The sequence below is a fragment of the Dendrobates tinctorius genome, unplaced genomic scaffold (genome assembly GCF_039654945.1).
Source record: "Dendrobates tinctorius isolate UK_male_01 unplaced genomic scaffold, ASM3965494v1 ptg000083l, whole genome shotgun sequence".
NCBI lineage: Eukaryota > Metazoa > Chordata > Amphibia > Anura > Dendrobatidae > Dendrobates > Dendrobates tinctorius.
The window spans coordinates 38311467-38338802 of record NW_027361751.1 but is presented as its reverse complement, the minus strand read 5'-3'; the positions used below and the strand labels follow the sequence as shown (position 1 = coordinate 38338802).

Below are 27336 nucleotides of genomic sequence, written 5' to 3'. Positions count from 1 at the left end.
AGGAAAGCTGGGTGACAACCACTACGGGAGGCGTCACGGTGGCCATATTGTCAAGTCCTGGTTTAAGAAACAGCAGAAGATAGTTTTCTACAACTTTGCAAAACAAATAGCTAACTGTGCACTTTTCAACCTCTTCTTCCTCAAAATCTTGGACACAAGAGGAATGTGAGGTCAGGACGCTCCCCAACCCAGGATGGAGCAAACCATTCTCTTACAGAGGGGGTGTACTAACACTTATTTTGTTTTTTAGGAGCCGGGAAGTTTTAAGTGGCCTCCTATTATTTGAGGGATTTCTGCCTATGTTATATGTATCCAGATTTTGCATTTCTTTCCTTTCTTTTGTACTTTTGGAGTCATGTCTTTTTCCTGGCGCCTCCCTTTTCCCCTCCTGGACTCTTGGTCCTGTGTGCACTTTGTAAACAAGCTGAGTATATATAGGGCTGGGATTGTGGGGTCCTGCAGAGCGGTGCAGCTGCCTGCGCAGGACCAGGGGCAGAGTAAGCCAGCACATTCCAATAATATTTACTATAATATGTACTTTGGTGTATGTCGTCTGCGCGCTCTGCCGTCAGCTCTGCTACACCGCTTTGCACAGATTTCAAAAGGTTTTGGGGTAAAAATAAAAAAAAAAGAAAAATAGATTTCAAGAATCCAACTCTTTGGGGGGCTGAAATGTTTGTGTGTTGTGATAACTTATGATGTAAGTTGTACCAAATGTCGAATTCTGTTTATTTTCCAATTTGCTCTATTGCAATTTTTCAAAAATTTGCCAACTGACATATGTTGCATATGGCAAAGTCGACACTTTTAAATTAACCTTTGCTACATCAGGCAAGTTCTGCTACAAGTTGTACAGTAGGCAACGTGTTGCTTTCCCCACAGCAGCGATTGCTACTTATTACTGGGAAATATACACTTTGGTCATCAAATGTGATTTTTCAACAGAACAAAGAGGATATATCTGCGGGACTGCGGAAGCTAAAATAAAATGATGTTAAAATGTTTTACTTTGTCCTTTAGCATCAAATCTTTACTGCAAGTCCAGATTCTAGCAAAGGCAAAAGAAGCCTCCCGACCTCTCCATGCATGTCTGCTGGATTCTTCCTCTTGTAACCAGGAGGGTCGGCTGCACATTTAGGTGGGCCCATGAGCGCCCCCTCTTTACTTTCAATTTTTCCTCTTTGCCTTCCAAGATCTGTATTGTTTAATTTTCAATCAATCACATTATCTCATTGTTTGCTTGTTTTTTGCATTTGTTTTTATCATTACCATTTTGGTCCATGATTGTCTGATCTCTTTTCAGTAGGCCTGGCAAACGAAGAAAAAACTCTCCAGTGATTCTGTCACTTCAATGTGTTCAGATATAGGAAATGGAGTGGTGCGCGTCTGGTCGGCAGTAAATATGGGTATCCAGAGGGTCCAGGGTGTTGTAGAATAATTGGGGTTTTATTCTCAACGCATTTCAAAGTGTCTATAACTTCTTCATCAGGTGAAACCACTGGAAATGATTATAGAGACTTTGAAACACGTTGAGATAAAATCACAATTATTCTACAATACTCTGGACTCTCTGAATATCCTTCTTTTTCTTTACCTCTGACCAGCAGCGCAGCACACCCATATTCCCCATATACCCTTCTTTACCACTGATCGGCAGCACAGCACACCCGCATTCTCCATATATCCTTCTTTACCACTGACCAGCAGCGCAGCACACCCACATTCCCTATATACCCTTCTTTACCACTGATCGGCAGCACAGCACACCCGCATTCCCCATATATCCTTCTTTATCACTGACCGGCAGCGCAGCACACCTACATTCCCTATATATGCTTCTTTACTACTGACCGGCAGCACAGCACACCCGCATTCCCCATATACCCTTCTTTACCAATGACCGGCAGCGCAGCACTACCGAATTCCCCATATACCCTTCTTTACCAATGACCGGCAGCGCAGCACTCACGCATTCCCCATATACCCTTCTTTACCACTGATCGGCAGCACAGCACACCCACATTCCCCATATACCCTTCTTTACCATTGACCAGCAGCACAGCACACCCACATTCCCTATATACCCTTCTTTACCACTGACCAGCAGCACAGCACACCCACATTCCCCATATACCCTTCTTTACCACTGACCAGCAGCACAGCACACCCACATTCCCTATATACCCTTCTTTACCACTGACCAGCAGCGCAGCACACCCACATTCCCTATATACCCTTCTTTACCACTGACCAGCAGCACAGCACACCCACATTCCCTATATACCCTTCTTTACCACTGACCAGCAGCGCAGCACACCCACATTCCCTATATAGCCTTCTTTACCACTGACCGGTGGCGCAGAACACCCACATTCCCTATATACTCTTCTTTACCACTGACCGGCAACACAGCACACCCACATTCCCCATATATCCTTCTTTACCACTGACCAGCAGCACAGCACACCCACATTCCCCATATATCCTTCTTTACCACTGACCGGCAGAGCAACACACCCGCATTCCCTATGTATCCTTCTTTACCAGTGACCGGCAGCACAGCACACCTTTTTTCCCCATATTTCCTTCTTCACCACTGACCGGCAGCACAGCACACCCACATTCCCTATATATTTTTAGCTGCCTTCTTATATACAGTTACACTCCTATACAATTCAGATTAGTATGTCTTTCAGGGACTTTGGAAAGCTGGATAACAACCCATAATTGCTAGTTTAGTGGGAGCCATAAGTAGTTATCACTCAGGATTTCTGACTCAGAGAATGCTTCATTTCTACCTAGAAATCTAAGCTTAAAGAGAATCTGTCCTTAGGTTTTTGCTACCCCATCTGAGAGCAGCGTAATGTAGGGGCATAGACCTGATTCCAGTGATGTGTCACTTATTGGGCTGATTGCTGCAGTTTTGATAAAATCATTGTTTTCTCTGCTGCAGATCTAGCGGTTCTCTAAATGCTGAGCTCTGTATAACCCTGCCCACACCACTGATTGTCAGCTTTCTGTGTACATTATGCATAGGAGGAAAGCTGCCAATCAGTGGTGGGGTTGGGGTTATACAGAGCTCATGAATACAGAACACTACATTGCAGCAGGGTTACTAGTCTTCTAGTGATAATCTCCTGCTGATACAACAGTGATTTTCTCAAAGCTACACAGCAAGCAGGCAAGTAAGTGACACATCACTGGAAGGAAAAAGAAGCAGATGTCTCTGATAAGATATATTACAAAGTTTCTTATTTTGATGTGCAGTATTTATTTATGAAAAAAACAGTTAATAAATAAAATAGTTACTAAACAGTTAATAAATAAAATAAGCGGTTACTCTTTAAATATCTAGAAAATGGGGTTGTTGCTGCTCAAATAGGAATGCAGTCTTGGGGGAAAAACCTACGTTTCTAATGTTTGTGGTCAAAACCAGAGCAAGGTTGTATAAATCTGAGAACGCTGGATGGGGTCCTGCATCATGGATCAGGAGGAGGCACAATGGAAGAAGCTGCACCTTATGTTATGTCTCCAACGTGTTCCGGATTACATTTCTGAACGTGTAATTGTGTAAAGAGAGCTCATCCGGAAAGAACAGGACGCTGTTACCTGATGGGCACCTGGAACAGGAGAGCGTGGCAGGAATCCCAGAATTACCTGTGATTACTGACCGCAGACATTATCCTAGACTGTTCCTGCAGGACTGATCCCCTGTATTGTTTTTATGCCTTGTTATGTACAGGACACAGGGCCAGGAGGGGCCTCTCTGTCATAGAGAACCTGTTGCACACCTGACATTCTTGTTATAGTAAATACTTGTATTTCCCCAAAATTCAGAATGCTGAAAGAATGGTGTTATTTTCACAACTGCACTGTGCCTGTTCCTCTGTTATTACTCCTGGAACTATCCCACTGGGTGACACTCAGTCCCTCCTATCAGCAGGGATCATCCATGTGCAGTCTAACATTGTCACAGCTGGTTAAACAGTGTCTGCGTGTTTGTGGAGGCACGCCGATAAATGGTACAACCCAATTGTAAACCTGTTTATACACTTCCAGGAGGAATAACAGAGGGACACAAAATTCAGAATTCCACATAGTTACTTCCGTATAGTTATTCTATAGAGACTTATGTGTATTTACTCTCACAGACCCGTCAGGAGAGCGAGCGTTCTCTATTAACTCGCGGCCTTGCGCTGTACGAGTCACATAGAGATATATTATCCAACAAATCTAATACCCGTTAATATGGCCTTACACAGGACAGATTCGTAGCCACTTCACGCTTTATATACAGCAAATATAACCCTGTTTTGTTTTGCAGGTGAAGCCCAACCATGTGGAAGGGCTTTGCTCTTGCCCTGGCTCTCTGTCTTCTCCCCTGGGGAGGGGCAGAGAGCCAGGGACACCGCACGTTGTGCAAAAAGCCACCGGACTGGAAGATCGGAACCCAGAATCCCATGCAAGATGCAGATGGAACGGTCACGGTTGTAGCAATCCTGTCTGCAAGCTGATACTTGTGCCTCCTGCAGGCTTCCAGGTAAGATCACACTTACCATTTTTTCAAATTGACATGAACCGACATTCTACACACACATCCTTCCAGCTAATAAAACCATTCATCCAGCCCTCCAGCTAATCATCCATACATCCATTCAATCATCCATACATACATCCAATCATCCATACATCCATCCCTCCCTCCATCCATTCAATCATCCATCCATCCATATCCATCCATCCATGCAATCATCCATACATCCATCTAATCATCCAATCATCCATTCAATCATCCATACATCCATCCAATCATCCAAACATCCATCCAATCATCCATTCAATTATCCATACATCCATCCAATCATCCACTCAATTATCCATCCAATCATCCATTCAATCATCCAAACATCCAACCAATCATCCATACATCCATCCAATCATCCATACATCCATCCCTCCATCTAATAAAACTATTCATCTAACAATCCCTCCTTCTAATCAAACTACTCATTCATCCAATCATCCATCTCATGGTTTTTATCATTTCTTTGTGCTAAAGGGAACCAGACAGCTGATTTATTCTGCCTGAACCACTGGCAGCATGAACCAGTCATGTATGTTGTACTCTATAAAACTACAGCAGTCCAGAGAACACAAAGCCGGCTGGGGAGCATGTCAGATGACTAGTCCAAGAGTCAGGTCTTCTGCGGTCTCTCCCCTTGGCTGACGTGTCTCTCCCAATACACACACATAATCGGCCTCTTGGATTATCATTCTAGTCGCACAATCCCTGTCGGATTTAAAAAATGTATGTGCAGAAAGTGACCTGTGTTGCCGATCATAAGTCATACACAGAGTCACTTTGGATTTCACTCTTTCACCAATTGCACAGAAACCTCCCCATGCACCAGGAGTTGACATTGGTGAACTGTGAAATCTGCACCAAATTCACAACGTGGGCTTATCGCATGGTATGCCGCTATTAGCGACACGCCGCAGGCTGGGGGCCCTAGGCAGCTGCCGGCCCTGTATGCCAGCAGATGTCACTACCTGGGCCCACCGGCAAATCTTCCGGATTTCCGGTGGGCCAGTCTGACCCTGATCATTACCCTTATTCGAGCGCACCGCTGTTTACATCTGGCGCACCACATGCCAATCTCAGTAAATTCCCTTCATAGTTTGATAGAAAGTTACATTATATCATACAACATTTTTTATGTGGCCTGAAAATAAACCAGAGCCTTTTAAGCAGGAGAACCTTTAATTTACGTACAACGTAGGCAATAAGCTCCATTTATAGGTCTGAGTCTTATTTATTACTATCTTAGTTTGGATGAACTGCGGGTGAAACTGGAGAATGAAAACTACATGAACGTGTCCTTCATTGTGGTCAATCACCAAGGGGAAGATTCCCGGGCGAAATACAATGAGCTGAAAATCCGGGTTTCCGAGTACATTCCTGTATACCAACAAGAGGAGGGCCAGGTGGACATCTGGAGCCTGCTGAAAGGGAAAAAAAATGATGTTTTCGTTTATGACAGGTTTGTCATCTACTATATAACGTCTCCCCCAGTCCTCCATCTTTGTACAGTTTTTCATTTTAATGTGTATTTTTTTAACCTAAAGGCTCCAGCAGACATCCGTAAAATTGGGTCTTAACACGGATGCCAATGCATGGACAGTCCGCCAGTCTCCCGGCCAGAACTCAATAGCTTCATATATGCCTATGAAACGGTCGTTTTCGGGCCAGGAGACCAGTCCTTGCGTTGCGGTCCATTCTGGGAGCGATTTTCATGGATGTCTGCAGGAATCCTTGCCCGGTTTCACATATCGTGACACATCGTGGTGTTTTTTTGTGCTGTATTCTCATATTTTCATGTTTCCTGGTCTTTTTGTCCTGAAAAGTCTACTTCAGACATTAGAATAATGCCGGGCCAACGTTCTGAGAACCCAGCGCACATTCTTGCAGAGGAGTCAGAGAAGAGTTTATACCATTAAAAGTGATCATACGTGAATGTGAAAAACAGGTTCTTGTGAGATATAACCAAAAAGACAGAAACCCATTTATTCTACTGATCAAAGGCCAAATTAGTCTTATCTGGTGAATAGGGGTCTATGGATCTAATTTATTACTATAATTATGTAACCGGCAGTCTTATAACCGCAAGGACGCCAATAAGATTGGAGCAAGGTAATGTTCAGAGGTCCAACAGGCTTCATATAAATACAGCTAATGTACAAATGTACCCCAACAATGATCTTCAGAGCAGAATCCCCCCTCACACTTCCAGCATCAGTAGATCTCATCCAATGATGTTGCTATCAAGTTCTGCTGAGACTTGTAGTTCCACAAGTGATCAACACCAACAATACAGTCACAAACCGGCCCAAGAATATGATCCATCAATGCTCGGAAGTGTAAAGTGGAGCCACATGACACTATCTTAAAGTCTGTGACATTGACAATGAAAGCTGAAGGCAGAGTAGCACTCCATCTTTGGGTATCAGTGCTAGAGGCATAAATAGCACGGTAAGGGAATATGTAGGCTTCCACACAATTCTTCTCGCCTTGCCTGCACTTTGGTGGCCCGAGAAGACCAGGAGACAAAAAAACCCCTTCTGCTACCGATCACTTATTCAGTGGTTAGGTGATCACTTGTTTAGGCTGGAAACACCTTCTAGGGATTATCCTAATCTGAGAGATTTATTACATATATGCAGGATGAGCCATAGTTATCCGCAAGGGAGGGGTCTTAAGGTTGGACTCCCAGATATTGAATAACTGACCCCATATTAGGGGCTCACAGAAAAGCTCTAGCCCAACAATGCTGCTGAAAATGGTACCAGTCACGCCTTCCCCTTCATCTTAGGGCCAACCACACATTGTCCTCCGAGGATAGCATGTGTGGGAGCCGAACAGAGTAGTATGGCGGGCCTCACGTTGCGCACCCCCGCTTCATGCCTCTAATTTCTCTTTCAGGTGTGGACGATTGGTGAAACATTTGACTCTTCCTTTTTCGTTCCTGCAATTCAATTATGTAGAAGATGCAATAAAGCAGGTGTATTGTGGCACGACTTGTGGGGAGTGCAGACATGAGGTAATTTCCTTTATTATACGGAAATTTGGGGGAAAGCCTCTTCTAAAGTTTACTATTTTCGCTGGCGGCACAAAGGGGAGAAAGGAAGTTGTGTAGATGAGCGAGCACTTACGTTGTATGCTTAGATGCTGCTATCCGTACTTGGTGGCGTGTGGATCGGCGGGTAAAGATTGAGTCATAAGACCCATGTGACAATGCAGTGTAAGCCCTGTCATGGGGTAAGCAAGCGCACGAGCAAGTTGTTAAAGGGCACTTGTCATGTTCTATATGAGGCTGAGCTGAGAGCATCGCATTGTAGAGCAGGAAAAGCTGATGGCCGATTGATAAATAGTTTTGTGTGGAAAGATTCAGTATAACAAGACAACTTTAATGAATATCATAGCTTAGGAGTCCAGTGGGCGGTTCTAATTAGCGATTGACGGCTCTACAGGAAAGACTTTCATTTAGTGAGCTGTCTTTTGAAGTGGTGTTCTAATTCCAGAATAAGCAGGGAATTCAATCAATATGTTGCTAGTTATACAAATTATATAAAACCTATGAGCAAATATCCTGCAGGAAGTAAGTAAATAGTAAGAGTGCATGTAAGTAACATGGGGTATGTGGTTGGCACTATTTTGAGAAAAAAAAAGCATAAAGGCCATCCCACCATGACAATGTGTACGCAATCAGGATGGACCCCAACTCTTGTTGTTCCACTCACCAGGTGTTAGGATGGTCCTATATCTAGTATTTCACCACTATGTGCCAGAAGGCCTCAATAGACGGAGCAGAGCAGGATCTAGGCCCGACTGTTTTGCACCTACTCACGGAAAGCTACATTGACAAGATGCGCAGCCCAAAAAGTGGGGGCCACGCCACTGTATGTACAGAGCACTCCTCAGTGTTCCTCCTCCCTGCTGCTGTTAATATCTAACACTGCTCAGTACCAGCTACTGCTGTCAGTCAGATTGGGTGGTGAGAGACTGAATACACTTAGACACATGAGGGCTCTCACTATTTAGCTCATTTTACTGCCATGAATTATACAGCCATTCTAACATGGCTGAAATTAGGTTTATGGCGTCCATTTAATAATGTATACATTATGGGTTATAAAATCTGGTGACAGATCCGCTATAATAGCTGCATTTCTTTGCATCTTGTGTTACTTGTAGTATTCATGATATCCATTATTCTAGACCCCCAACGATGTGTGCAAGAAAGAAGAGGAGACACCAACCCAGGCGAAGACCGATGAAGAGCCACGCAAACACTCCGGCAGCCATCAGGGGAAGGAGATTGCAGTGGAAGATTCTATCAGGCCAAATGTCCATGGTCACAAAAAGCATCATCATCACCACCATCACCACCACCATAGGGCAGAGGGTTGTCAGACTCCCCTTGATAGGGCAGCAGAACGAAGATCAGAGGGTCAACCCGAGAGGGCAGTTGTCCCAAACAGGGAAACAGAGAGTCCAGCTCTAGAAAATAAGCTCTGAAAAAAGGTCAAGAGCTGACAAAAGCAATACCTCTGAGATTGGGAAGAGGAGTCAGGAAAGGTCTCAAACAGCTGTTGATGACACTGCAGACATCTGTCCCTTCAGTCAGCACATAATGGAGTCACTTGACAGTGTAAGGAGGTTCTTCCAGCTTCCTGCAGGTGACAGGAGCTGCAGACAGAAGACCAGTCAGAATCCTGACAGTGACGTCTGCCTCCAGCTGCATGACAGAAAGCAAGTGCAGGCCAGCCTGACGACAAGCCCCCGTCAGCAACAGAGCACCGTGTTGCCTGAGAATGATCCAAGGAACCAGGGAACTGACAGTGACAGGAGCAGTGCAGGGTTCACTTGTAAGCTGCCAAAGTAGACTATGTCCCTGCTGGTATCCCCCAACCATAAGAGCAAACCTAATGTGCTAACACCGTAATGTGACCTCAAAACCAACAGAAATGGAGGATCCTAGAAGAGTGGTGGGCCACCAGCAGATCTCCAGATCTTAAGTAATTTAAGATGTTGCTAGATCTCAGAGTTCCTCCATCACTGGTAATCTCTAGCTTGCCCAAGCCTGATTTGGTGGGGATGCATGTAATATGTCAAGGTTTCTGTTTCCTAAGATCTCAATGGTTGGCCTGTGGCTCCAGAGTTGGACAATGGCCTGCACGGCAGTTTGTTGCCCGCCTCTGGAGTATCTACAAGGTTAACCTTGAAGACGTACCATCTACCATCCTAGAACTTTCGAATGCAGCTCAAGTATTTAGCCTCTCTTGTTCGCGTCCTTAAATTATGATTGCACCCATGAAGGCTGAAGCATAAACTACAAAATAGGGGCTTCAGTGTGATGCCCGCAACCATGATGGGATGTAGAGCTAGGGAAGAAAGAAAACTTATTGAGTCCTAATATTATTTTCTGTATTGTAAACATTGAACATAGTTTGTAGATCCATCTTTCTAACTGACCAAACGTTAGCCATTAGACCACATTTCTACATTTCCTACGCTCATTCTGTAAAATTGCTAATGCTATTTGCGATAGGTTGATGCTGTATCGTAGACTAAGGCTTCTTTTTTGAGATATGAGAAATATTTGTTGAGTAATTGGCTTTGATAGCAGATGTTGTAAATTAATGATGGTTAATGGGAAAATGTACCTCCTAGTGAACCTGACCAACCCTTTATAGCAATACTACCAAGCAGGAATGTTGTATGTTTCGAGAAGATGTCTGATGTCTCAAAACAAGCGTAATAAAAGATTAAATGCACTTTGGCGTCCTTGTTCTGGGTTTATATGGAGAATTTTGAACAGATTAAGCGCAACCTGACTGCATGATCCAGATTATTGCATCCATATATATTAGGGACTGTGAAACTTTTTTTGCCAACAGATTTTTGGTGGATCCGTTCTCCCAGATTATTACTGGACATGTAAATATAGCCTTACACTTCTATACACAGCTGATAACCTGGGATCCACCAATCACAATAGGTGATACCACAGTTCCCCCCCGATTCCCCTCTCTTCACAATGACCTATGCACACGCTCATTAGATGCTTCAATACAATAGCTAGAACCAGTCTGTTTCTTGTGGCTTCTGCGCATATGGTTTGCTGAGACAACAGAAAGTTAATCTAAACAAGCCAAAGTGGCCAATGTAAAAATCACAAGAGTTCTATTTTTTTTATCTGTAAAATAAATTGTGATAAGGATACATTGTAAAAAAGAAAAAATAGTTAACGCAGAAAATGATTTAAAATTAGGTCATTTACTGCTGTTAGATTCCCTTGAAAGGTACAGTGTTGTACTAATACATCCATCTTTTTAGGTTTTTAGTTTCATTATTTTTTTCTGCTTTTAATTTCACAATTTTTTTTATTGCATTTTAGCCTGTGAATTAGACAGGTCATAAAAGGATGATGTCACGTCACAGCTGTCGGGTGACCTGAGACCAGGCGCTCCTTCCTTGTCCCTAACACTAGCTCGCCCTACTCCCCGGGATACTTCTGAAGATGAAGAAGCCTGGGCCTCCACCCTTACCTTATCTCCTGAGTTAGGCTCCGGTCTGTTCTCTTCCCTACGCAGGGAAGAGGGGTGCTACTGTGCACCATAGTACACCGACCCGACAAACAAGGCTATACAAATGAGGGTAAACTGAAAACTCCAAGCATACAATATTCACTCACATATAACAGAGGAATGCACCGGGGCGTGGAGGTAGGGGAATAAACCAAAATAGAGAAGGATAAGGAATTACCACACATACAAACCAAGCAACAGTCACTGATAACTCCTCCAACTCTCCTCATATGTACTGCTCTCCCACTGTTAGCCATGCAGTAAATGTTCTGCCAGAAGGAATAAACACATTTAAAATGAAGGAGAAGTGCTTCTTCTCAGCGCCGGAGTAGGAGCAATCAGACGCTGCTGTCTTCTGGCTCGACACTGTAGCAGTAAACCCCGTGACAGATGAAAGTATTATAGTTGGAGGCCTGAACCCTGAGATATCCCACCGTAACTGAGAAAAAGAGGTCCCCAAATGTGTTTCCGTCCACTTGTTTCTTTCCACTGAGTGTAAGCAATCTCCAAAGAGAATTACTGTACAGTCTCCATGCACATGGCTCTACCATGTCCATAATCCCTAAAATTAAGCTCTACTTTGATACCATTTATCAGAATATATTAGGGAATGGCTACAATATTCTAGTGATTTGGATACTATTTCTAAACGACTTCAGAGCTATTGAGGACTTTCACATTCTGCGTGGCTTTATTGCTGCAGTCTGGAGATTTTTGGTAGCAATGGCGTCAATGGCGCTGGCGCACATTTATATTTACACAGTATGAGAACCTTCCTTCACAATGATGTCTCTTTTCAGTCTGTCCAAAGATCCCTTGATTGCTCTGGGGAATAGGAATTGCCAGTCCTGGGAATTAAGTCATGGATTAAAGGGACATTACGACTATTGTGCCAGTTTTACCGGTGTAAAAAAGTCTCAAATTTTGCTGCACAGCACTTTTACTTCAAAAATAAGTGATTTTTTTTTTAAATGTTGTGCCTCTCATTACTTTTAAAAAGCAAGGCTTTAGCCAGATTTAAGTCTTCAGACAAGTACTGCACATCCGCCTCCTTTTGATTTGAATATGAGGCGGATATGTAATACCCTGCGGAGGCCACTATGAGGAGACAGCTCTGCAAGTGAGTATTTCCGGCCACCACCGATAACAGCTGATTGGGGGGGGATGTGCTGGGTGTCATACCGCGGCTGATCAGACAATGATGACCTATCTGAAGGATGAATCATCAATGAAAAAGTAGTGTACAACCTCTTTAAGGACAAATAGAAAATCCTGCAATGTTTGTCTACAAGGTATAACATCCATTTACTTGTTGTTTTTCAGAAACGTTTCCTCTTTAGCCGGGAGTCTGATCCAGCGCTCAGCCTTCTTTCTAAATCTTTAATTGTGTTTCTGAGACTTTCAATTTCCTTGTTCTTTTCTTCTTGCAAATGCTGTAATTTCTGTAAGAAGAGAAGCAGATCTAGGATTCTGATTAGAATAATTGACTAATGCGTCACAAACATGTCAAACCTAATAGACTTTAGGTTAATGCAGGTTTTGCTTCTACCAAATAAAGACAAAACATAGTGGGTCCCTTCTCACCTAGCGCCCTCTGCAGTCTTCAGCTTGTCAAACCCTGGGTCTGCTATCATTATTTTAATGAACATCCAACTTGCATATGAATATTGCTTTTGGGTATTCACTGGTAATTCTCATCGTCACTCATCATCCTTAAGGCCCTGTACACACTAGAAAAAGTCACCCAAACCCTTCGATTTTGGCAACATCGGCTGACCATATAATGTGTATAGGGCCCCTCCACTGTTCCCCAACAGATGGTGTCAGTACAGAGAATGATCCAGCCTGTTGAATTACAAATACCGATCCTTTTGCTTAGCAGAGGGATAAGTCAGTATGGTATTGGCTCTCTCGTAGAGAACTCAGGTACACCCAGCTGAGTGTAAGGAACAGTTGGGAGAGATCCCCAAATGAGACTAATGAGAAAATTAAATTTTTGGTACTCACCGTAAAATCTGTTTCTCGTAGTCTTCATTGTTGGACACATAAACCATGAGAAAGTCTGCTGCCACCTGGAGGCTGACACTATTAGTACATTTGATTGAAACTTGGCTCCTTCCCTGCAGATTATATTTTGTCTGCAAACATCAGGCTCTTCATTTTAGTGAGAAAGCAGTATGAGAAGCCACCGTAAAAATCACAACATAAGTAAAATAATCAAATTACATTTTGAGAGAAAAACCAAGTAAATTCACGCCAATCGGGCAACCAAGGGTAGGTGCTGTGTCCCTCAATGAAGACTACAAGAAATAGATTTTATAGTGAGTACCAGAAATGTACTTTTCTCGTTCATCTCTTTGGGGGACACAGTAACCAATGGATGTCCCAAAGCTGTCACTGGGGTGGGAATAAAAAAAAACAAATATTACAATGTCACCACAGACATTTTGCACTTCTGCTCAAGCAACTGCTTATTCCAGTATCTTCCTGCCAAGATTTGTCTCTGCAAAAGCAAATGTGTGGACTCTGTAAGGCCTTATTTACACTTCCGTTTTTTATGTCTATGCAGTCGGTTTTTTAAGGACTGCAAATCTGGAAACACACACACCCATTGTATTCAGTGGTGGTGCGCACATGTCAGGTTTTACACACGGACCAGGTGTCAGTGTGAAAAATCCACAATGTCCTTTTTTCACGCACCACGGACGAAATGCGTGCTGCACACGTGACACTTACCAGAATGAAAAGCTACGGCGGCATGCTTGGGGGTCTGGATAAAGTAGTACAGTTATCGCTGTTCTCAGACGCTGAGTGATGAATTAAATTCATCATTGTCGTCTGATGTCCATGCGATCAGCAAGATCAGGCGATACTGATGAGACTTGTACTAAGCACCTGCAGTGTAGTGCGTATTAAATAAATACATTAAAAAACAGCATGGTGTCCCCCTTCATTTGCTTAGCCTTTACTGGTTATTATAGTGGGGCCTACTCTATATTTACTAACTAGCAAAGCTTAAACAGACAGCCTTGTCACTAATGTGACCACTCACCAAACCATCCGGATTTTCGTGGAACATGGGCCGTAATAGATTATCGGTGGAAAGATGAGTGTAACTCAATAGGCACCCAACGCAACTAAAAAAGTACAGCCCTACTCAGGAAGCATCAATCCTGGTGCATCTGATCAACGGTCTCTATCACTGAAGATTCCTAAATGAGAGTAAGCCACCTGCATTCCTCAATGCCTAGCAAAAAAGATCTACTGTGTAAGTCAGTAACCCTTGTCTCTAGAAATAGAGGAAATGTGCCTACAAAAGGCTGGAATCAAGAGGGAGCCCTTGTTCTTCATTGGAAAAGCCCTGAGCAGGGTACCGGAATTGCTTAAGGGATGCACCAAGCTGAGAGGTCTCTTCCTGAAACAAAAACACTGTCTGGAAATTGAAGAAGTGCACAGAAGTACTGCAACTTTGCCAAACCGAAAGGTCTTCATCAATAGGTCAGACCCACCTAGGATAAGATCAGAAACCTTTTGTTCACTAGAAATACCAAGGGGTCTGAATTAGCTGGACTGACTCGCCTAGGACGAGGCCAAGGTACCTACTGATCCATGTGTGCAAGCTGACCTACAAAGCTGTATCTGCTGGACGGTGACTAGCCATGGGTAGTGGTCCTGGTCCCAACCAGATTGCCTTCTGATAAGCCATACAAAAAAGGTCCTGCTTGTGGTGCTGGCCTGCAGAGAATATAAAAAAGGTCAGAACAATGCTCATGTAATTTGCAAACCTGATATCTCCGCCTGATTGACTCATCTCTGAAGAGGCATCTGTCTTGGGAAGTTGTCAGGGTCCCTTAGGGCTGGTTATATTGTACCCTGAACTAATGAGTCTGAGTTTGATGGCCTAACTCATCAAGGAAAGAGATCAGTGTACTGACTGGTCTGCTATTGTGATCCACACTGGAAGCGATCTCGCTTGGTTGAACCATCTAAGTTAAGTGGAAAGAGCCTCGCCTTGTCTGCTTCCATGTCGTGTGGCTAGCTTGTGTGATATGACCTAAAAATGAGAAGACACTGGTTAAGAGGTCAGACTCACTCTGAGAACAGTCAGGTAAAAAAAAAACATCACTGAGAGAGAAAAAAAAACATCCTTGCAATACTATGCTCAGACACAAATCCACAAACAGGATTCAGCAGGTCCCCCATCATAAAGGCTGGGGCAGCACAGTTGCGAAATATTGAACCTGAACCTCTTACTAACCCACCAATCATCTATGGGGGGCTGCCTAGTATTCTAATTGCACACAGGTCTGCATAGGGTGCCATTCACACCATTATGTGAGATGTACCTGTATCCTACTACTGATGCCCCTCGTATTACATCAGGCGGGCTGCCAATACCATATGTGCACCCACAGGCTAGACACCCCACATTACCCGGCCACCACTGGAAAGACCCTGCCTGCTCCCTGCATAAAAAACAATCAGGTACACTTGCGCGGTCACGTCCCACTGAAGGGCTCTGACAGATAATTAAACCCAACGGGAGAGACCAGATATGAGCAATCTGAGAGGCATAATCTAGGACTACCCAAAATCTACCCCTAAGGGAGAGCATATCATTGCTGCCCTCAGCATACATGCCGCTGAGAAGACTCAGTTAGCTGTTGGCAAATGGTAGCATTGTCAGGATACTGTCTGACTCACCTGAACAATACATCCCTCTGAGTGCAATCTGGCCAACTCTGGAAAGTAGCTAGGGCACTGTAAGATTCCACCCGCGCTGTCTGGATTGCTCCCCCAACCTCCTCCACAGAAGTCCTTGCTGTGGGGTTCAGAGCCACTGATGAAGGTGGTTGGAGCTCCTGTAGATTGCTAAACATTCTGTGCGCTCTATAAAGAATACCCCCAATGGGCCTGGCTCACCCAGGAAGTAGGTAGAGTGCTAATGATCACACCTTCAATGCGCCACCTTACCTGCTGTGGGAGGCGGTACACCTAGCGTCCAGGTTACAGGATCAGTTGTGGAAACAGCGCAGCTGTGAGGTCTCATCTGGAAGGTTTGACTTACTCTAGACTCCCCCAGCAACAAACAGCCTACCAGGTCCGAGGGTCGCTACAGTCAGAGATTGCGGTGATATCCAATAGGATCATGACTTGGGGCGTCTAGGCCGACTGGTGGGTTGAGTTGTGCTGGAGCAAGTCGAGGAGCGATAGTAGACCCATCCTGGTTGAATATCTAAGGAAAATGGAGTCCAAACCACAGGAAAAGAAAGGGGCATTGGCTCATGGCATAGAATCATAGAATCATAAGTTGGAAGGGACCTACTGGGCCATCTGGTCCAACCCCCTGCTCAAAGCAGGATTCGCTAAATCATCCCAGACAGATGTCTGTCCAGCCTCTGTTTGAAGACTTCTATTGAGGGAGAACTCACCACCTCTCGTGGCAGCCTATTCCACTCATTGATCACTCTAACTGTCAAAAAGTTTTTTCTAATATCAAATCTGTGTCTCCTCCCATTCAGTTTCATCCCATTGCGCCTAGTTTTTCCTTGTGCAAATGAGAATAAAGATGATCCTTCTACAATTTGACAGCCCTTGAGATATTTGTAGACAGCTATTAAGTCTCGTCTCAGTCTTCTCTTCTCAAAGCTAAACATTTCCAAATCCTGCAACCTTTCCTCATAAGACAGGGTTTGCAGACCGGTCACCATTCTGATCGCTCTTTTCTGAACTTGCTCCAGTTTGTTGATGTCTTTTTTAAAATGTGGCGCCCAAAAATGGACACAGTATTCCAGATGAGGTCTGACCAAAGAGGAGTAGAGGGCATTAATGACTTCACATGATCTAGACTGTATGCTTCTGTTAATACATCCTAGAATTGCATTTGCCTTTTTTGCTGCTGCATCACACTGTTGACTCATATTCAGTCTGTGATCTATTAGTATACCAAAGTCTTTTTCACATATGCTGTTGCTTAGCCCTATTCCTCCCATTCTGTATATGCTTTTTTCATTTTTATTGCCCAGATGTAGTACTTTGCATTTTTCCCTGTTAAAAACCATTCTGTTAGTTGCTGCCCATTGCTCCAGTTTATTTATATCTTTTTGAATCCTCTCTCTCTCTTCTCTAGTATTAGCTATCCTGCCAAGCTTTGTGTCATCAGCAAATTTAATCAGTTTACCCTCAATTCCTTAATCTAAATCGTTGATAAAGATGTTAAACACTACAAGGCCCAGGACAGAGCCCTGTGGTACCCCACTTGAGACATTCATCCAACTGTATGTGCAGCCATTTACGACCACTCTTTGGGTCTGATCACTAAGCCAGTTATGAATCCACCTAACAGTTGCCTTGTCCATTCCATACGTAGCCATTTTTTTTAATAAGGATTGTGTGCGATACTTTGTCAAATGCTTTGCTGTAGTCAATATATACTATATCTACAGCATTTCCCTGATCCACCAAATCAGTGATTCTGTCATAGAAGGAAATTAAGTTAGTCTGACATGACTTATTAGTTACAAACCCATGCTGACTCTGTTTAATCACTTCATTCTTATCCAGGTACTTGCATACATGTTGTTTAATAATTTGATCAAAGATCTTTCCTGGTATAGAAGTCAGACTCACCGGCCTATAGTTGCCTGGGTCCACCTTCTTCCCTTTTTGAAGATAGGAACAACATTTTCTCTTCTCCAGTCTTCTGGGACTTCTCCTGTTCGCCAAGAATTTTCAAATATTATGGAGAGTGGTTCAAAAATTTCTTCTGCTATCTCCTTCAGTACTCTGGGGTGTAATTCATCTGGACCTGAAGACTTGAATTCATTTAGGTTAGCTAAGTGTTTCCTCACTATCTTTCTGTTTATAGATATCCTGGATTCTTCTATTCCCTTAATAGGACAGTGAAGAACAGTTGATGTTACATGTCCTTTCTGAGAGAAAACAGATGCAAAATAGGAATTTAAAAGTTCGGCCTTCTCAACATCCTGTCTTACCATTTCATCATTTTCATCCTGTAAAAATCCTATCGCATCTTTGACTTTTCTTTTACTTTTGACATATCCCCAAAATCCTCTATTATTGCTTTTGACATCTCTTGCAAGCCTCAATTCATTGTCAGCTTTAGTAATCTGATTTGTGCCCTGCAAGTTCTGCAGACAGCATTATATTCTTCTTTAGATATGCCTCCCTCTTTCCATTTTATAAACATTTCTTTCTTCCTTTTTAGCATGTGCTTAAGTTCTGTGTTCATCCATCCTGGTTTCCTTAAATGCTTCCTATTCTTCCCTCTTTTCGGAATTGTTAACAATTGTGCTTTGAGAATTTCATTTTTCAAGATTTCCCATCCATCCTGGACATTTTTGTCCTTAAGGCTATCCAGCCATTGGATCCCTCCAATTCTCTTTCTCAATCCCTCAAAATCTGCCTTTCTGAAATCTAACCTTGACTTCTGAGTCTTCACAGGTCTTCCTCTTCTAGTTATCCAAAATTCTAAAATAGCATGGTTGCTACCTCCTAGGGTCCCAGCCACTTTTACCTCCTCAACCATTTCCTCCCTGTTTATAAGGATTAGATCCAAGGTAGCAGTTCCCCTTGTTTTCTACCCTACCTTTTGGAAGATAAAGTTGTCAGCAAGAGAGGATAAGAATTTCCTTGACCTGTTAGTTTTGCCTGAGAGAGATTCCCAACAAATGTCTGGATAGTTGAAATCTCCCATGACAACTATATCATATTTTTTGGAGAACTTGGCCATTTGATGGATAAAGAGTTCATCCATATCTTCAGCTTGCACAGGCAGCCTGTAGTAAATGCCTACAATGGTGTCCTTTCCATTGTTCTGTCCTTGTATTCTTACCCAAACAGTTTCCACAGAACTCCCAGTCTCTGAAGCTTCAATCTCTGTGCAGACATACGCGTTTCTAACATACAATGCGACACCTCTTCCTCGTTTATCAAGTCTGTTTCTAGCAAAAAAGTTGCATCCTTCTAGTCTTGTATTCCAATCATGTGTATTGTCCCACCAAGTTTCAGCGATTCCAATGACATCATATTTCTTTTCCTGCGTTAGTTGTTCCAATTCTCCTTGTTTGTTGCCCATGCTTTGTGCATTCGTATAGAAACATTTTAGTTTGTGATTGGTTTCTCTTTCTCCAATATTTTTATTATTTAGATTTTTTTGTCTTTGTTCTTCCTTTCCATTTCTAATAGCAGAGATCTCAATAGCATTTGTCAGGTGTATGGCTTTTTCTGGCCTTTTGCTTCCCTTCCCACATTGTTCTAGTTTAAAGCTCTCCTGATGAGTATAGCAAGGCGACTTCCAAATACATGTTTTCCAGTCTTCGTAAGGTTCACCCAATCTCTAGCAAGTAGTCCATCGTAAAGGTAATTCACTCCGTGATCCAGAAATCCAAATCCTTGCTGACGGCACCATCGACGTAGCCAGTCGTTCACCTGCAGAATCTTGTTCCACCTCCTTGTTCCATGGCCATCCACTGGGAGGATGGAAGAGATGGCCACCTGAGCTCCCTGTTCTTTCACTTTCTTACCTAAGTTTTCAAAGTCACTGCAGATGGTTTCCAGGTCGTTTCTTGCTGTGTCATTTGTCCCCACATGTAGTAGCAGGAATGGGTAGTCATCTGTAGGTCTGAATAGTCCTGATATCCTGTCAGACATCTTTAATTTTTGCACCTGGAAGATAGCACATTTCTCTTGAGGTTATATCCGGTCTGCAGATAGCGGCCTCTGTTCCTCTCAACAGGGAATCCCCCATGACCACCACTCTCCGCTTATTCTTCACAACATTTTTCTTTCTCCATCCAAGAGGATTCTGAAGGCGTACAAGGTTGGTGTTTGTGGGTAAAGTCTTATCCTGATGTATTTCCTCATCGTTCTTCTGCGTAAAAGCCTGGTACTGGCTCCTGAGCAATATGGGTGCTGACTGCCTCCCGATCCTCCTGCTTCTCTGGGTCACATGTTTCCATTCCTCTGTTTCTTTAGGAGCACTTCGAATTTCTTCTCTTTCTGTAACAAGAGATAGTTATGCTGTGTCTAAGAACTCTGTCTAAGGGCCCACTCTAATTGGTCAGAGTATGGGGCTCACAAGCCATGCTGACTGGTAGGGTTGTGAGCACAATGAACCTGCTACTTGGCTGTCAGACTGACGACCACTGGACCCGCTGATTGACCGGCAGGTAAGGCCTGCAGGTGACCCTGTTTGGCCTGGGTGTGAGAGCAGTGAACAATCTGATCATAAAAAGTGATCTAGTGTGTGAATAGTGAAAGGTTACACCCAAGTGTGATATACAGGATGTATACGTGCAACTGCACCAAGCGTGAGACAAACATACATCACCACCATACAGGACCTCTCCCAAAAAAAAACGCACGCACCCTGGATGGCAAGGAAAGGTGCCCCTACAACTAGCTTTTTTTCTCCGGAGCCCTTCAGTCTCTGGAATTTACCACCCCGAGAAGGAATAGAGGGAGGAGGGGGAGAAAAGGACTCATGACAGGGTTATAGTTACCTGGGGGGGGAGACAATTTTTAATTAGATGTATTAATAGTGTCAGCCTCCAGGTGGCAGTAGACTATTGCATGGTTTCTGTGACCCCAATAAGATTAATGAGAAAGTGTAACTGCTAGAGTTGAGCGAAACGGGTCGAAAAATTTCAAAAGTCACCGACTTTTGGCAAAGTCGGGTTTCATGAAACGAAACCCGACCCTAGGATGAGGTCGGCCAAGAGGTCGGCGACTTACGCGCCAAAGTCGCGTTTCAAAAGTTTGTTTTGCGCTCTTTTTCAGCCAATCAGGATCCACGGACACTGTGGGCAACGTGATGACATAGGCAGGGGTCACCACCATCTTTCAGAAGGGCATGCAAGTGATTGGCTTGCTTTGGTGGGCGTCACAGGGGTTATAAAAGGGCGTGCACGCCGACCGCCATCTTACTTCTGCCGATCTTAGCATAGGGAGAGGTTGCTGATTCTGTAGGGAGAGCATTAGGCAGGGAAGAAGAAAAAAAAACTGCTTCTGCTGCTAGCGATTTTGCCTGTGCAACACACCAGTCACTGTGTGTGCAGTGCAAGGGGAGGCTATATTGTGGTGGATCAGCGGTGTTGGGTGTTAGGCTGCCTTCTAAGGCTTCCTGACAGCTGCATTGCTGTTTCCCCACTGCTCTGCAAACTGCTTTTTTAAAAGCAATCCCAATTTTTTTTTTTGTCCTGCTGAGGTACTGAGCGTGCATTTATTCACACCATACAGCGGTGTACGCTCTTCACACAGTACCGTGTAACGGCTGTTATCACAGCCACAGTGAAGCTATCTGTGTGTCACTGTGGAATGATAAGTGGAGAACTTGTTCCGTTCTTACAGACCTACACTCTAGGGAGATTCCTATTCTGCCCAATTCTACAATTCACTTTTTTCACAACTGTGCCATCGAGCCTGTGACATAGCGCTCTGATATTCAGTGGGCCTCACACAATCCAAAAGTGTCCAGTGTCCACAAGTGTCTGCAGAAATTCAAAATCTCCCTTATCCTGTAGTCACTTTTTTCACACCTGTGCCATCGAGCCTGTGACATAGCGCTCTGATATTCAGTGGGCCTCACACAATCCAAAAGTGTCCAGTGTCCACAAGTGTCTGCAGAAATTCAAAATCTCCCTTATCCTGTAGTCACTTTTTTCACACCTGTGCCATCGAGCCTGTGACATAGCGCTCTGATATTCAGTGGGCCTCACACAATCCAAAAGTGTCCAGTGTCCACAAGTGTCTGCAGAAATTCAAAATCTCCCTTATCCTGTAGTCACTTTTTTCACACCTGCTGCATCGAGCCTGTGACATAGCGCTCTGATATTCAGTGGGCCTCACACAATCCAAGTGTCCAGTGTCCACAAGTGTCTGCAGAAATTCAAAATCTTCCTTATCCTGTAGTCACTTTTTTCACACCTGCTGCATCGAGCCTGTGACATAGCGCTCTGATATTCAGTGGGCCTCACACAATCCAAAAGTGTCCAGTGTCCACAAGTGTCTGCAGAAATTCAAAATCTCCCTTATCCTGTAGTCACTTTTTTCACACCTGTGCCATCGAGCCTGTGACATAGCGCTCTGATATTCAGTGGGCCTCACACAATCCAAGTGTCCAGTGTCCACAAGTGTCTGCAGAAATTCAAAATCTCCCTTATCCTGTAGTCACTTTTTTCACACCTGTGCCATCGAGCCTGTGACATAGCGCTCTGATATTCAGTGGGCCTCACACAATCCAAGTGTCCAGTGTCCACAAGTGTCTGCAGAAATTCAAAATCTCCCTTATCCTGTAGTCACTTTTTTCACACCTGTTGCATCGAGCCTCTGACATAGCGCTCTGATATTCAGTGGGCCTCACACAATCCAAGTGTCCAGTGTCCACAAGTGTCTCCAGAAATTCAAAATCTCCCTTATCCTGTAGTCAATTTTTCACACCTGTTGCATCGAGCCTGTGATATAGCGCTCTGATATTCAGTGGGCCTCACACAATCCAAGTGTCCAGTGTCCACAAGTGTCTGTAGAAATTCAAAATCTCCTTTATCCTGTAGTCACTTTTTTCACACCTGTTGCATCGAGCCTGTGACATAGCGCTCTGATATTCAGTGGGCCTCACACAATCCAAGTGTCCAGTGTCCACAAGTGTCTGCAGAAATTCAAAATCTCCCTTATCCTGTAGTCACTTTTTTCACACCTGTGCCATCGAGCCTGTGACATAGCGCTCTGATATTCAGTGGGCCTCACACAATCCAAGTGTCCAGTGTCCACAAGTGTCTGCAGAAATTCAAAATCTCCCTTATCCTGTAGTCACTTTTTTCACACCTGTTGCATCGAGCCTCTGACATAGCGCTCTGATATTCAGTGGGCCTCACACAATCCAAGTGTCCAGTGTCCACAAGTGTCTCCAGAAATTCAAAATCTCCCTTATTCTGTAGTCAATTTTTCACACCTGTTACATCGAGCCTGTGATATAGCGCTCTGATATTCAGTGGGCCTCACACAATCCAAGTGTCCAGTGTCCACAAGTGTCTGTAGAAATTCAAAATCTCCTTTATCCTGTAGTCACTTTTTTCACACCTGTTGCATCGAGCCTGTGACATAGCGCTCTGATATTCAGTGGGCCTCACACAATCCAAGTGTCCAGTGTCCACAAGTGTCTGCAGAAATTCAAAATCTCCCTTATCCTGTAGTCACTTTTTTCACACCTGTTGCATCGAGCCTGTGACATAGCGCTCTGATATTCAGTGGGCCTCACACAATCCAAGTGTCCAGTGTCCACAAGTGTCTGCAGAAAATCTAAATCTCCCTTATCCTGTAGTCACTTTTTTCACAGCTGTTGCATCGAGCCTCTGACATAGCGCTCTGATATTCAGTGGGCCTCACACAATCCAAGTGTCCAGTGTCCACAAGTGTCTCCAGAAATTCAAAATCTCCCTTATCCTGTAGTCAATTTTTCACACCTGTTGCATCGAGCCTGTGATATAGCGCTCTGATATTCAGTGGGCCTCACACAATCCAAGTGTCCAGTGTCCACAAGTGTCTGTAGAAATTCAAAATCTCCTTTATCCTGTAGTCACTTTTTTCACACCTGTTGCATCGAGCCTGTGACATAGCGCTCTGATATTCAGTGGGCCTCACACAATCCAAGTGTCCAGTGTCCACAAGTGTCTGCAGAAATTCAAAATCTCCCTTATCCTGTAGTCACTTTTTTCACACCTGTGCCATCGAGCCTGTGACATAGCGCTCTGATATTCAGTGGGCCTCACACAATCCAAGTGTCCAGTGTCCACAAGTGTCTGCAGAAATTCAAAATCTCCCTTATCCTGTAGTCACTTTTTTCACACCTGTTGCATCGAGCCTCTGACATAGCGCTCTGATATTCAGTGGGCCTCACACAATCCAAGTGTCCAGTGTCCACAAGTGTCTCCAGAAATTCAAAATCTCCCTTATCCTGTAGTCAATTTTTCACACCTGTTACATCGAGCCTGTGATATAGCGCTCTGATATTCAGTGGGCCTCACACAATCCAAGTGTCCAGTGTCCACAAGTGTCTGTAGAAATTCAAAATCTCCTTTATCCTGTAGTCACTTTTTTCACACCTGTTGCATCGAGCCTGTGACATAGCGCTCTGATATTCAGTGGGCCTCACACAATCCAAGTGTCCAGTGTCCACAAGTGTCTGCAGAAATTCAAAATCTCCCTTATCCTGTAGTCACTTTTTTCACACCTGTTGCATCGAGCCTGTGACATAGCGCTCTGATATTCAGTGGGCCTCACACAATCCAAGTGTCCAGTGTCCACAAGTGTCTGCAGAAAATCTAAATCTCCCCTGTCCTATAGACACCTTGTACTTTGTTTTACATTACTATATAGTTTGTTGGATTTTGTCTACATTTCTACCAAAAATGAGGAAGGCTGGTGGAAGAGGCCGTGGAATTGGGCGGGGGTTGGCAGCTGGTAATGATGGTGTTGGTGGTGGATCTGATGGTAGTGGCAAAAGCAAAATAGGACCGAATGCAGGAGGTGTTGAGCCTGCGTCATCGTCTGGCTCCATAAGGCTTCGAAGGCTTAGTTTTCTTGGAGTTGGCAAACCGCTTTTAACGCCAGAGCATCAGGAAAAAGTTTTGTCTTACATTGCTGACTCAGCCTCCAGCTCTATCGCCTCCTCTTCTGAAGTTGTAAAAAGTAAAAGCACTGAGTCGTCATTGGAGGCTCATGTTCATGAACCACACCTTTCCTTGTGTCCTTCACCCCAACCAAGATTGAAGGATGATGCAGGCCATACTACTGATTACTCCATGGAGCTGTTTTCACATACCATGCCTGGATTATCAAGTGAAATGGTGAATTACCCAGGCCAAGATGAATCTGACATGGAGTGCACTGATGCACAGCCGCTGATGGATGATTCTGCTGGTACATTCACTCAGAGCACTACATTGTCCTCGCAGTGTACAGAGCCAGATTCTGACCCTGATGAGACTCAGGTGCCCCTTCCTGCACACTATACCACCATACACGGTAACACAGAGGAAGGTGCACATGACATTGAAGAGGAGGTGATGGATGACCCAGTTGTTGACCCAGATTGGCATCCATTGGGGGAAGAGGGTGCTGCTTCCAATAGCTCAGATGAGGAGCATCCACAGCAGACATCGACATCGCAACAGCTGTTATCTGGCAGGCCCGGAGCACTCCAAAGACAGGTTCCAAAAATCAAAAGAGTTGCTGGACAGCTTGTCCAGAGGGTCAAAAGATCACAGCGTGCTAGGCCACAAAATGTCTGCCAAAGTAGGAAGAGTGCAGTGTGGCACTTTTTGAACAAAATCCTCATGATCAGGCCAAGGTTATCTGTAAGAAGTGCGCAAAGACCTTTAGCCGAGGGAAAAATCTGAAAAATTTGAATACCAGTTGCATGCTTAGACATTTAACCAGCATGCACTTGCAAGCGTGGACACAACACCAAACCTCAAGTGCCACATGTGCAACTGATCACAAAGAAGGTAGTCAGCAACGCTACATTGTTTCCCCCACTGTAAGCCCACCGGTTAGCACAGCAGCAAATGTTGAGGTGTCGTTGCAAGGCCACAGCAGTCAGGGAATCCCACTGTTATATCAACGAAAGACTGATTCTAGGCCATCAGAAAGAACACCAACTCCATCACCATCATCAACCCTCTCTCAGTCCGCCCTGTCCACCGCTACTTCCACCATATGCAGCTCTCAAGTTCGGCTCACCCTCCCAGACACTATGAGTAGGTCAAGAAAGTACTCAGTCTCTCATCCGCGTACACTGGGTTTGAATGCCCACATTGCCAAACTAATCTCGTTTGAGATGATGCCCTATCGGTTGGTGGAAAGCGCAGCTTTCCGCGAACTCATGGCCTATGCAGTACCACGCTATGACCTACCCAGTCGCCACTTCTTCTCTCGCAAAGCCATCCCAGCCCTCCACCATCATGTGAAAGACCGCATTGTCCATGCACTCAAGCTGTCAGTGAGTGGAAAGGTGCACCTCACAACTGATGCATGGTCCAGTCGGCATGGCCAGGGCCGTTACGTGTCCATCACTGCGCACTGGGTTAATGTGGTGGATGCAGGGTCCACAGGGGACAGCGGTGGTGGGACAGTGCTGCCTAGCCCACGGTATAGGAAACAGTTGGCTGTAGGCGTTCCACCCTCCTCCTCCTCCTCCAGAAGCGAAAGCTCGTCCACAGAGCGCAGTCGTACGAGCACTCCATCTGCAGCTGCCACTGTTGCACACGAGGTGTCCCCCTATCGAGCAGCTAGTGGAAAGCGTCAGCAGGCTGTGTTGCAGATGATGTGTTTGGGCGACAGACACACCGCCGAGGTGCTTGCCGAGTACTTGAAGCGACAAACTGAGTCATGGCTGGGCAGTGTACATCTTGAGGCAGGCAAGGTAGTTAGTGATAACGGCCGTAATTTTGTGGCAGCCATAGCCCTTTCAAAACTCAGCCACATACCTTGCTTGGCTCACACCTTGAACCTGGTGGTGCAGTGCTTCCTCAAAAATTATCCGGAGTTAACAGCCCTGCTCCATAAGGTGCGAAGACTGTGCGCGCACATCCGCCAGTCGCCTGTACACTCCGTTCGTATGCAGAAGCTGCAGCGATTGCTCCACTTTCCCAACCACCGCCTCATTATCGACATTGCAACAAGGTGGAACTCCACCCTGCACATGGTAGAGCGGCTGTGCGAGCAGAGGCAGGCCATAATGCATTTGTGGGAGGATACACGGCCAGGCACTTTGAGAGCAGACATGGAGTTGACAGGTGTGCAGTGGTCGAAGCTGAAAGACCTCTGTAAAGTCCTTCAGTGTTTTGAGGAATGCACACGGCTGGTAAGCGCAGACGACGCCATCCTAAGCATGAGCATCCCACTTATGCGTCTGCTCATGCAAACTTTGACGCACCTTAAGGAGCAGGCGTCTGCAGCCAATGTTGACGAGGAGGAAGAGGTGGAGGGAATCCTTGATGACATTCAGCCATTGTCTGCTCAGGGACCTCTCCTGGACGAGGTGGAGGAAGAAGAGGAGGAGGAGGATGATGATGGGGATTATTACTTAGGGGAGGAGGATGCATCTCGTGGGGCAAGTGAAAATGTTGGCGTGGCAAGGTCTGGTACAGGGTTTGTGCGTGACTGGAG

General features: G+C 44.6%; 2 protein-coding genes across 2 annotated transcripts in view; one reads left to right on the top strand and one right to left on the bottom strand.

Annotated features, from left to right (window-relative positions):
* The first annotated feature begins 420 nt into the window (after positions 1 to 420).
* SELENOP (selenoprotein P) lies at positions 421 to 10335 on the top strand. Its single transcript, XM_073584319.1, has 5 exons — positions 421 to 497; positions 4325 to 4540; positions 5829 to 6041; positions 7481 to 7598; positions 8777 to 10335. The coding sequence occupies exons 2-5, from the start codon at positions 4338 to 4340 to the stop codon at positions 9074 to 9076; spliced, it is 834 nt and encodes a 277-aa protein (XP_073440420.1). The 5' UTR covers positions 421 to 497; positions 4325 to 4337; the 3' UTR covers positions 9077 to 10335.
* Positions 10336 to 12463: 2128 nt separating this feature from the next.
* CCDC152 (coiled-coil domain containing 152) overlaps positions 12464 to 27336 on the bottom strand; it is a 102447-nt gene continuing 87574 nt past the window's right edge. The window contains exon 8 of the mRNA XM_073584346.1: positions 12464 to 12590. Coding sequence (XP_073440447.1) covers positions 12468 to 12590 — 123 coding nt within the window. The 3' untranslated portion in view covers positions 12464 to 12467. The remainder of the gene's footprint in view (positions 12591 to 27336) is intronic.